Below are 12,821 nucleotides of genomic sequence, written 5' to 3' on the forward strand. Positions count from 1 at the left end.
TCAGTTCTGTCACCCCTGGACCATTAGATGCATTCATAGCATCCCAGGAATAGATTGTTAAAACAAGGGTGTTCAAAATTTAGTCAAAATATTTCTTTGTCACCTGTGGAACAAGAGCATCCTCTAAATTTGCAGTCCAAGGCTGGGCAGCTTAGGGCTGGTTTAGTGCCTAAATGAAGGAAGTTGGTATCAGTTTCAAGGAGGGGTTAGCTGCGTAAGAGATAGAAAAGGGCAGTGACAGATATTTAAATGGAGAGGACAGTGCTTTTGTTAGTATTGAAGAAGAAGAAATTGAGAACATAACAATGGATTTTATTGTAGAGGTGGAAGCAAAACCAAGAGACATTAAAAGCAGGAAACTGGGAAAGGCAGTAGGGTTTCAGCCAACCTAAGGAGGAAGAAAGCGGAAAGGGATTAATTCAGTTTAAGCAGTGAATATGTTCTGGCACTGGAGTTTCCATCAGGACAGCAGAGACAACTTGAGGACTGAGCTTAGCGTGGTGGGAGATCAGTGACCCAGAAGCAGATCTGAGAATGAGCTGTATGGAGATGACAGTTGAAACTGCAAGAATCAAGGTACGCTGCAGGTAGGCAGAAAAGAATAAGGACAAGTCTGTAGAGAGAAAGAGATTCTCTGAACATAAAACACACTTTAAGGTAGAAGTGTGACTGTTCCCTGTTTTGGTTTTCTGTTGTTGTTATCCTTGCTGATATTCCTGATGACGTTTTCAACTAGTCTTGCATTCTGCCTACAGAAGGGTGAGTTGAACTTGGCTCTCAGTTGTGCTGTGTTAACAAAGTGGACAAGCTAATTATGAGCATGAAATCGCTATATAAGAATCATAAAGATCCATCTGGATTCTCAGCTCCCAGAAGGACTGTGCAGTATCAACAGCAAAGGAAACCATAAGTACAGATCCAAATTCTCTCCAAGAGACGATAAACACAGAAACAGGCACCTTATTTGACAACAGCGTTTCATGGCTGAAATAAGGGGTTGTGTTTTGCAAATGTCATATCTGCATCCCTCTCCCTTCCTGTATGGACTCCAATTTATTTCATTAAAATCCAACTGAGAGAAAATATAGGAGTCCCTCACTGGCCTTTTAGATGCCAGGAGCACCTGGATTGCTGGCAACTTGCTGGCTTTGAAATCTGAAAGCAAAAGGTTTCAGACGAAACTACAGAAACTGCACACGTGTGCCTGGGTCTGTTAGTCATCAGGGTATCACATGGGGATTGGAGATTACAGTGCTTTTCTGGGGATGAGTTCACAGTAACTGTGTTACACTGCAGAGCTGAATAAGTGAAGGAGGACTCTGGCAGAGAGACAGGAGTGTACACGCAGAAGTCTGGAGTGATCAGAATAGAGTTGGGCAGGAAGGAAGAAAGGCAAGGAGGGATAAGGGAGGAGAGGACAAACCAGAAAGATGAATCAAATGTATAGATTTTAAGGGCAGAATAGATTCTTGCAGCTGTATATCTTGACCTTGCCTTGGGAGTAGACCCATTTTTTATGTAGGAGGGCATCATCTCATTTTGGTAATGAATCCTTATAACAGTTAAAGGAAGTGCAGTTGTACTCCACAGAATATAGTTTTGCTGTAAGTCAAATGCTGAGATAAATGCAGTAGGATTTGCATAAAGTATCTGCTCGAGGACTGGCACTGGACTACTGGAAGTTAAATACATTCTGTGGGTCTCAGTTTCCAACACAAGTGAGAAATCTTGCCTAAATGAGCTGTCTCTGCTAAGACAAGATGCAAGAACTTAACTTTTGAGTGTAGCATGTTTTTGCCAGCATTTGTATTTCTGTTTTAAGGTTGCTTAACCATTTTACTTCAAATCACTGGAAGAAAGAGATCACAGCATTACTATTTGAGTAATTTGGTGGTCCAATACCATTTACTAAATACCATTTACTATCTCCTTTGTCCTCCAGAATCAGCTTCCAAGGCATGTGGGACAATGAAGTGTTTAGGCACATCAAAGTCTTGCTGGTGGCTTGAGTGTTCATCTGTCTTTCTCTGCCTTTTTGGAGTTGGTTGTGGTCACTGCCTTTTTAATGTCATGTTCAGGCACAGCTTCATAGCTGCCATCCCAGTGAGATTATGGAAACTAGAATTCTCCGTTTTTTTGTTTGAGACTTTTATTCTTCCGTGGTATATCTCTTCTTATCTCTGTCTAATTTGATGCTAGGGTGACCTCCACTGAAAGGCAACTGAATGGGTTCCAGAACAGCATTCATAGTGCTGCATCCTATGAGCCAGGGACAAATTCCACAGGTGAGTGCCAGTGCTGAAGACCAGGAAAGTGGGGGTGGGCATGCTGGGATACTTTCATCTTTCTTGAGAATTGGCAGGGAAAAAACTTTCTCAGCAAGAAGAAACACAGCTGCCTACCCTGCGTGTAGTGGTTCCTAGGTAACAGTCTGGGTTCAGCTGTGCAGGCAATTTATTCCTCCTGGGATTAAAAAGACTAAACAGAAGGGAGCAAAGGCTGAGTTTCATAGAGTTGGAAGAGGAAGATCCCTAAAAATGTGTCTGGGAAAAAAAACTTGGCTAAAATGGCTCCTCTTTGCTTTAGGCTTTGGCTCAAAGATGCTCTGTTGTTTAAGCTTGGCCTGTAATAAAGGGCCAGGACATTCTTTACATTTTTCTTCGGTCTTGCAGAAAAGCCCCTTAATTCAGAAAGATGTAGTTGAGACTTGTGAATTAGCTGCATAGTGAAGTCGATCAGTAGAGGTGAAAGTTCCCAAAGGAAAATCACTGAGACTTACAGAACCAAGTCTTCATCGTTCCCTAGTGGCTAATTAATTCAAACTGGTTTATCTGCTGTTAAGGTCTCAGTAAATGGGGACCCAAGCCATTTTTCATTGATGTAGACCTATTAGCAGGTACCATGTAGTCTTGATCAACCCATATTACCCATGGCCCACAGTAATTTGTGATGGTGCTGTAATGGAATATGTGGACAAATTATGGTCTAGAATGCTTAAAAAAATTGTTTCTGACCTTTTTTTTTTGCTGTGAAAACCCTGAAAACGTGACTTGAGTATCACTAATTCAGTAATCCCTGTGTTTTTACAGGCTGAAAGAAAAGAGGCAGAGGGGTGAACTACCCAATTAATCTCTTGGATATTTAGCTGTGAAACTTAAAGATGACATTTCCATTATTAATGTCAGTGATTTTATTGCTGATCCTCTAGCACAAACATTCAGCTAATGCGCTTTTTGTACATCTCCAAACTGCCTCCCATACTTTACCACCTGCCAAAATCTCCTTTTATCCTACCAGAAATTTTATAAGGTGAATAGCTATAGTCAATAAAAAAAGACTCTACAGCACGTTGGAACGTGACAGTGTAGGAATGTAATATAATGGGATTATCAAAATAAAATTATGTCAACACTGTAGTATATGTATAGTTGAGACAAAAGTTCTGGTCTACTGTATAGTTCAAGTTCAGTTTTTAGTACAGTGTATAAAGCAAGGTTACACATAAATTTACAAGTAAATGTATAAAAGGAGTTCTCAATATATTGACCAAACTGTTTTGCTGAGTCGACTTACATGAAGTTGTTTGTGTACTGAATTCTAACTTCTTTTTCACAGTTTTAAGAGCACTCTCACAGTTGCCACCCTGTAATTTTAACCTCTGCAAGAGATTCTTTCCATGTCCTCTGTGTACTGTTGTTACGTGTGTGTGTGTGTGTGATAACTGTAGGTAGCATTTTTCTATCCTTCCCTGTTTCTGTGAATATTTATGCAAGGCATGCATGAGGATTCTTGATTAATATTAATGATGGTAGGCAACAGCCAGAGCGGCAGGAATAATATAGGCTAGATAACAACTACAAAGTTCAGGGTAGTCATCTGTTCCAGGGATACTTATAATCCAGTGAGAACCAATAACTTCAGCTCATGTTTCCTTCTGTAGGACTAGGCTAGCTGCACAGTGCTAAACTTATCCTCTCTGAAGCTGAAACAAAGGATTTAGCCTGCCTTTTACTGAAGAGCGTGAGGGCTTAGGTAGAACACTAGTTTGGCTAGGGGTAGGCAGGCAGAACTATGGTGGGTGGGTTACTCAAAGCTTCCTTGTTGCTAGAAGAGCTATATAGCTCCAAGAACAGTGCTAAATATTGCAGTGATTGAACTAACTAGAGCAAAATGTTTGTTCTTGGAAAGGGGGGAATGATATTTTCTTCAGCTTTGCACCAAGCCACTGGTATGCATCAGAGGCTGCTGTGCCCAGTCTCTGTGTCTCAGAAACTACTCTGGTCCTGCAGGATCAGCTGTTTTTCTTCTTCACTCTTTCTCTATTGATTGCTTACACTAGGGCCCCGATTACCCTCATCAGCATCTTGTTTGGGGTTACTCTTTCACATTATTTGGTATCCTAGATACCAAGTAGAGGAGTTGAAGACACAAGTCATAAAGCACATTACAGAATAAACTGCAAGCATTTAAAGATAGAAGGCTGTGAAAAGTTGCAGAGGTAAAGGAGAAACCAGGCAGAACCTCTGTATAAACACGCACACAAACGCTCAAAAACGTCTGTGAAGGTTGAATAGGCCTTTTCCTATAACAGCCTGTCTGAGGATGGCTGTGGGGGTCTGCAGAGAAGCAGCATAAAGGTGTCATAAATTATGTAACCAAAAGTAAGGATGATGCTCAGAGGGCAAGAGAGTCAGGCAGTATGGAGACTTTTAACTAGATTGTCCAGAAAACGGTTCACTTGTGGTTAGTACTGCTAGTGTAGGAGAACACCAGTTGCAGATACTGTTGTGGAGTGGGCTCAAGCTCTTGAGGAGAGATCCCTTGGCATGAACTAAAAAGGAGAATAAAAGTCAGCATTTCTGCAAAGCAGCTCAGGATTTTGAAACAAGCCACCACTGCAATGAAAGTGTGGCAGCCTCTCATCCCTGTGGCCTCATTCTCATCTCATGGAGAGGCAGAAGTTGTGTGTGAGCTGTGTGCTACTGGTCTAATAAGAGAGAAGGCAGAGATTCTCCTGAGTATCTGGACAGGAAGCTAAATCTGCAAGCTATCATTTGGGGCTTACTTGTAGTGTCTGAACAGGCAGTTTCCTATCAAAGTTGCTGAAAGTTTAACAGGATTTATTCTATTAAAGAAATACTAAGAATTGCTACCTATAGGGAACATTCAAAATGCTTCTGAACTGAGTTTTCACTGAAATTGAACACCCAGCTGCTAGTGGGTTGTCAGTTATTCTGAAAATACATCCATTATCACATTTTTTTAATTCTGTGTTACTTTGAGGGTCCCACAGCATTACACTGATTGTTTCCTGCTTCATTGAATTTAGTAATTAAATTATTTTTAGTGAAATGGGGTGATTGTAAACTCAGAAATCAATTCTTTTTTCCAAGTCTTCTTCAGACTATAGCTGGCTGTGTAACAGCTAAGCTAAGTAGTATGGTAGGTTGTTCAGTTCCAGGTTGTCTTTATGAGGCTGTGTTTGATATGGCAAGTTCAGATGATGAAGGAAGGAACCTATAGGCTGGTCATTCTTTTTACTGTATATATTAACAATGTAAGGTGTATGGAGACATTCTGCCATTATTTTCAGTTCCTCTCTAGTGGCATTAGGTGAATAGCGCCTGAATTTGTTTTTTCAATAAAGCGATGTTCTAGGTAAAAAAGGTGTCATTTTTCCACAAGAATTTACCTTTTGAACAACTGGCAAGAAACATCAAGGAAGCTCTATAGCTACATTGAAGACCTCATAGTTAGAAATTTATTACATTTAGTACTCTTCCTTTTTGAAAATGCTAACAGTAAGTGGGTTTTAGGGAGAATAGAGGATGAAGGACACTTCATGAAAATATAACAGCATAGTCCCAGGCAGCTTCTCTGTTCCTGAGCTGGACTCTTGTCTGCAAGAGCCTGGAGAAAGGAACAATCTTTAAGTATAGTTAACCCTTCAGTGCAGTTGTAGAGTGGCTGCACAAGGTGATGACCCCAGCTGATTTTATTTGGTTTGGTTTGATTGTAAAGGTAACAGCAACTATGAGTGAAATCTGTCTTTAGTCTTTGTGCTTCTCTCTTTCGCTTGCTGCTAACTTCTTGTGAATTTTTTATTTTAAAAGCTTCAGAAGACAATGCCTCTGGGGTTCTGTTTTGCTATGGCAAAAATATAATGTGCTAATAACCTATATAATTACAAACAAACATGAATTATGATTAAAACTGGGCAAGACTGATTCCTGGCTCCAGACTTGACAAGACTTTCACCTTTTCATACTCAGATTGATTAACAGTGATTCAGTTTTATTGTGCTAATGTTTATATCATTATATGGCTTTTCCACTATGTGTGCGGGGAGAAGAAAGAAGCCTTAGAGTTACTGGTTAGGGGAGGTGAAAGTTAGTAATATGCTGAGTTTGACAGCAGTGAAGACTACTAATTCATGCAGTCTCAGATCTCCACCTATTCTGGTTTAAAGCATGAGTCCAAAACTAAGTCATTTGTATTCAAGTCCTCTTGAGAATACTTCATACAGAAAGTGAATGTCAAAACTCAATCTGAAGCTAGGGAGGAAACTTCTTGAGCTAGGTGGTATAGTCTTGATTTTATTCCCTATGATTCCCAGGTCTGTACCTGAGTTTAGTTGCAGGATGATTCACATTTGTCTGTTTACTTTGGGCATTCACCTGGCCCCCATATCTGCATGAATGCCAAGTCCTAAAGGTATGCAACCCTTTGAAATAAAGTATCATCATCTGTAAGGGCTTAAAACTGGATCCTGAGCTGCCAAGAGACTAGTTGAAGAATATGGGATTAATAAACTGGTTTGGATCTAATCTATGTAGAATGCAGGCTGCTGTTCTTAGTTTTCTAGTGATTTCCTTCTTTAGACTAAGGTGGAGAGCAGTGTCTGAACACCATCCAAATTAGATGAATGTGCAAGCAGTGTGGTCCAGCATAGAGCAATGAATGGAGCCCGCTTACAAACTAGTGATAGTAAGGAGCACTTTTGCACTTACTCTTCTCTGCATCTAGCACACTCCAGACTTTTACTAATTTTACAGGAAATGTACAGGTAGACTGTGTATTTCTAAAGTTTTTTATATCTGAGATATTGGATGGTCCTTCATAAGAGAGTCATGTATGTCTTGTTATTGGAGACTTGAAATTGGAGTTAATGTTGGAGGTGCTAAGCTGTGACTGGCAGTTGTCTACTCACTGCTTGAATTAACATTATTCCTGAAATGCAGTCTCTATTATATAAGCTTAAGGAAATAAAAGAAGAGCTTCATTTAGCAGGTATGCAAAAGTACAACCTTGAAAATTGTCCTGCACCATCAAAAGAAAAAAAAAGGCAAGTAAACACCACAGGCATTTAAACAAGACACATACAATCACTTTGTCTTGTTTGCCAGATCTAAACAAAACAAATGCCTGGGATTTGGAGATTCTTTTATCAGCCAGCGTCTCTCAGCTCTCCTGGAGCATAAATGGCAGGGATGGGATGTGATATATACTGTTGGCACTGTGCATGGCCTGTGTCAGACTCCCAGTCATTTGCAACAGTAGGGTGGAATTTGCAGCTGCCCAGCCTCATCCATGCCTCCTCAGCTTCTGCCAGGCTCCCCTGCAGTCTCGGAAGGCAGTAGATTGTTGAACACCAATGTATTTATTTTTATGTTGTTACCACATTCCAAAAAGGAACCTTGGCTATGATTTCAGCTCATCTCACCACACTGTCCAAATCCTTCATCAGGAGCAGCTGGGAAAAGAAATCACTCAGGTTTCTGCACAGCGCATTGCTGGTACGCCTCCTCCCTCCCACTAATCCTGTTAATTCCAGTCTTCATTTACCACCCTCCTGGTTCTCTCTTGTTGCTGTGACTGACTGCACAAGTGGTCTTGACTTTGAAAGGTGACCTTCAAATGGGCACCTCGAATAACCTCTACCTCAGACTACTTTTGTTACTCAAGGCACAAGGTATCTCATTACACAAAAGAGCAACTTTTGATGTCACCTCATTACTTATCCTAGTCCAGGAATGGAGTAATGATGAGCTCTTCCACTTAAATCCTTCCAGAACCACCTGTCTGCCTGAGAAGCTCTGGGTGGGTCACTGAAAGGGAACAGCAGTGTGAATATCCAGCACCTTGCATCAAACTTCTCCAGTGCAGCCTCTCACCCTGCATACAGCCTTTGCCAACAACAGTAATAACATTCTGTTAGCATCTCTCTAGTATCATCTCTGTGCAGAGAAAGGGTTGTTGAGAAACGGAATCAGTCCATTTTATCATATTTTGGAAAACAGTGGAGCTTGAGGTGAGCCTGACTACTGTATTTCCCTTTTTGGTGTGACAATACAATCAGGTACAATGGAGGATATTTGATTTCACATTTGTTCTTAGGATTATCTTCCTAAAGCCACTGTCCATTGTTTCATGCATCACAAAAACATCCTGGATCTTCTCCCTCTCTCCTCTGATGACTTCCACAGTTTCATAAAGAGGGCAAACAGGAAGGGGGGAAAAGATAATTTCTCTCTCTGCTATAGTTGTTGCCTCTGTCCCTGGTCAGATAATGGTGGACAAGCCTGTAGTACCAGATGAATCAGAGGGGAAAGGAGAAGGGTAAAGACTGACCTCCTTACCCCATTTCTTGGTACTCTTTGACAGAGCAGGGAACCATTACCTTATGACTAGCGATGAGCAAATATTGGTGTTGATAACCGATACCTTTAAAATAGATACTAATTATCAACAGAACATGACTATGAGTTTATCCAGTTACCAGAAAACTGCATGTAAGTCTCATTAATCCCAGCAGAGTGTAAAGCTCTGCCAAAAGCAGCATTCCAGGTCCTTCTCCTCAAATGATATTAAGAAGATAATGGCCAACTCAGCCATTGCCTTTAAGCTAGAGCTGAGGGGTCAGTGTTCACTTCTAATGATCAGAAATGACATTTATTCCATAATTTGTGTGAGGAAGCCTGCCTCTCACACTTCAGTCAACCTGTTGCCTTTGTTTTATGAAAGGAAGGAGCTTTTTCCTGTTGCTACTAGTCTCATGCCACTCAAAGGACATTCCAAGTCTCAGGACCACTGGGAAAACAGGAGAAAAAGGAAATGACAGTTTCTAGAAATTGGCTTCCCTGTTTAAGAACTAGAACCCAGCATGAATTTTAGGAGCCTTCACTTCTGACAAACTCAAAGAAAACTCCAAAGCAGGATAAGTAATGACTTCAGGCAGTTGGCATTTTTGCCTGACTGGAAGTTGAGCATTGCTTGTTCTCAGTAGTTAGGTGATGGCGAACTGCCTGTATTTCCTTGCTGTGTTGGAAATGTCATTCAAGATCAGGTGTGCAAAGACTGGGGAGAGGTTATATAATATCTTGGCTACTTCTGTCTCACATCTGGCCCTTTGGCATTAAGCTACCTATAGAAAGGATGACTTTGTCTATCCAAATTGGATTTTGTTTTAATCTGGCATTATTTTCTTGAGACTAAAAATAGAAGCCAAAATGTGTGTGAATAGGGTAAAAGGAGTGTCTGAAGTTATGAAATGAAACATGGGGAAGAGCCAGAGAAGAGAGAGCCACAATAAACCTGGGAGTAGGGAGCTGAATAAGAGAAATCAGAATGAAGGCTGTCAAGTACAGAGGGGCATTAGTAGTGAGCGTGGGGAGTCCACCCAGTGTCCTCTCTGTAACATGGGGCACAGGAAGGCTCATGCTGGATTCCACTGCTGTTTCTCCACTTGTTAATGAGGCTGCTCTCTGCTCTTCTCATGCAAGAAGATTTCACTCAAATACAATTGTGTGTACTGTTTGTGTCACCCTGTCCCGCAAGTAAATTTTCGTGACTTGGAACTGCCTCTTTCCCCTGCCTGCCTGGTCCAGCAAGCCAACTTGAAATTATGCCCAAAAGATGGGGGAGGGAAGGCTGGCCTTCTGTTGTCAGCTGTCCTGGCTTGCTAGTGTCAGTCACCCATGGATATAAATAACCCTATTTATTGCCTTTCTTAGTTGCACTATATATTATCTAGAGAATGCTGGGCGTTACTCTAGGATTAGAAACTCCCTCAGCTCTGGGATAAAAAACCCTGAATTTCTAGGATTATCAGAGCTTTTCAGGGAGAAAGGAAGTTCCTGTTTTCAATACTAGACTCAGGAGGCTTCAACATGCTTCTCAGTTCTGCCACAGACTTGCTGTGGGTATGGATGAAACAGACCAAACTAGCTCTAAAAAATGTTAGCATGGGTCCCTGACCCAGTACTGTCATCTAGCCTAGTGCTCTGCTCTGTCTCATTCCTGCAGCTTGGAAGCAGAGTAGATTTAGGTGCTGGTGTCTGACCAAGGCTGTGTAAATCTGTGCTGGGAAAGTCTATATGGCACTGAATTTTAGTGTGAAGGTATGCTGAATGTGACTATACACAACTCCTGTGATTTCCTTGTGACTCAGAGTCATATCCATAAAATGGAGCTAATCCTTTTCTTTCCGCTGTCTAACTGTTCTAAGTACAAAAGTGTTAAAGTTTTTGAGGTGCAGTCATGGATGACATAATAGTATGTAAATATGTGGACAGACATACAGGCAGATACTTTAACACCTCCTGGCAGGCAGAGGATAAAGGAGTTTCATGCTGTTTTATGTGGTGATTCACTGCAATGACTTATCACTAGGGAGAATCAACCCTTAATGTTGGCTGCTGTCAGGAATTAGGTTTTTTCTACCCCACCTACTCAAGCAGAACCTCAATCTACTCAACCAGAAGGACATGAGATGCTCACCAGTAGCTTTGAAATGATAAAACATCATAGAATTATATACATTAAAATTATTAAATTATTGAATTGGCCATGAGCTGTACTCACGGTAGGAACCTACATATTTACTTGTAGACATAGGAATGCCTATCTCTGTGTTGAGCCCTCAAGGTAGTCACACCAGAGGAACTCACAGAAAGTGATTTTAATTCATTTTGCGAGAAAAGACAAACTATACTGTGCATTTCTGTAGAAAAAGGAAGGCTCAAAAGTATCTCCAAAACAGGAAGTTGAAGTTGGCTGCCTCTTTCATGTGCCTTTGTTTCTTCAATTTCAGCATATTGCCAAGGGATAGACTTCTGGACTGGTATCCTATCTTAGTAGAAATGGTTGACAGTTTGGTTCCTAATTCAGATTCCAAGCTTTCTGTGCAGTGACACAGCTGGCAATCCTGCTTTCTAAACATCTTTCCAGATCCTCTGTGCTATGTGATGTTTGGCTCAATGCTGGGCTTTCAAGGAGAGCGTACTTTTAAAAATATAGCATTATTTTTAATAAACACCTCTCAACAAATGTTACTCACATTTAGGAGCAAGCTGATGTGCTAAATACACAGGACAAGCTTTACCTACTAGATTAGCTGTAAAATGCAAACTGTCCAAAATAAACTTGGTACATTTCTAAGTGTTTTGGGTTTTCCATTTTAAAGGCCTAAGGATTTTTAAGTAAAAGAAGTGAAGATGACATTGACTTTTTCCCATAACATGCCTAAGTAGGAAAATGTTGCAGTATATAGAATTAAAATCTATCCTCATAATAATGGTAAGAAAAAATTTTGTCCTTATCCCCATTTCGTTTCTTTTAAAGATCAACCTTTTCACATCCCCATCTGTCCTGCACCAAGTTTCTTAGCATCTTTTGGAGTGGGGAAGTAGAATCCCATGCAAGCGAATGAGTAAAAGACACTAAGAAACAGACAAAGCATACTGATATGAGAGAAGGATTTAGAGCTAATGGAGGAGCATGTGAAGAGATGAGTCAGAGGTGAAGAGTGAAGAAGGTATTCTGGGGCTTAAGAAGACTACAAAGAGTACATTTTCACACAGTAGCTTATTAAGTTAGGTTTTGCTGTACTGATTTGGGATCTCATCTGTTACTGTAGAGAGGGGTTGTGTGATAGGGAGATCCAGATTTCTGGTGATGGCTGAGATTTGCAGAACAGTGCAGCAGTTCTTAGCACAAAACAGTCCCCCATGATTACTCAAAATCTTTGCTTTGACTTTTTTCCAGCCTCTGCTCGCAGAGAAGGACTAACACTGAACACCAGGTGAGGAATCCAGGGTGTTGCTTCAAGTATGGGGCAAAGGAAAAAGCAGCAGTGACTTCATACTACCACACCCCCATAACGCCCAGGAAAGAGTGAAGAAGAGGCCCTCATAAGAGAACAACCCACTGAGGAGAGTACCTGGACATCTGTGGAAGCTGGTGATACACCTGCAACCTGAGGTGAATGATTGCATCTGAGAGTTTCTGCTGCTGAGTCTTGGGGTCCATTCCTTCCACCTCTTCGATCACTAACCCTGAGATCCTTCTATAAGACAGAGGTTCTTCAGCTATCTGTATCGTTCTTCCTATGGTCCATGTTTGAACATAAAATCTCAGTTGCTCAGCCGTTTCAGTCTGTCCTAGTCTGGTAACAGCCAAGATTCTCTGCTGTCATCACATTGCAAACATCAGTAGAGAAAAATATTAGAACATATGACTGCAGACATCCATGTTGGTTGCCATCTTGAATATTGGCACAGAGCCATAGAAATGATTGGTTTGAATAAAGTAATTTCATTTGTTTGTTTTGGTTATAATTTCAGTTATTAATTCACACCCCCAAAATATTTGCTGTCATTATATTGGACAGGATTTTAAATCTGTCTTTATGTTTTACTGTTGGATGCTTATGTTCTGTGTGGCTTATTTTTGTATTTTGGTTTCTGTTTGTTTAGGCCTTATGAACTTTTTAAATTGGCTGAAGTTTTCAGACCCAAGCTTGAACCTAAGGCCCAGGTGTC

The 12,821-nt window shown here is 40.8% G+C and overlaps 1 protein-coding gene across 6 annotated transcripts in view; it reads left to right on the plus strand.

Moving 5' to 3' along the window:
* Positions 1-12,607, plus strand: part of TTLL5 (tubulin tyrosine ligase like 5) — a 142,048-nt gene extending 129,441 nt beyond the window's left edge. For 4 of the 6 annotated variants that reach the window (XM_075103526.1, XM_075103528.1, XM_075103530.1 and 1 more), the window contains one exon: positions 12,046-12,607. In XM_075103526.1, the coding sequence (XP_074959627.1) occupies positions 12,046-12,178 (133 nt within the window). In that variant the 3' untranslated portion in view covers positions 12,179-12,607. Of the gene's footprint in view, positions 1-2,199; positions 2,286-12,045 lie in introns of all 6 variants that reach the window. The other 2 variants (XM_075103527.1, XM_075103529.1) reach the window with 1 other exon arrangement.
* Positions 12,608-12,821: the final 214 nt, after the last annotated feature.

This window comes from Phalacrocorax aristotelis, chromosome 9 (assembly GCF_949628215.1).
Source record: "Phalacrocorax aristotelis chromosome 9, bGulAri2.1, whole genome shotgun sequence".
NCBI classification, from domain to species: domain Eukaryota; kingdom Metazoa; phylum Chordata; class Aves; order Suliformes; family Phalacrocoracidae; genus Phalacrocorax; species Phalacrocorax aristotelis.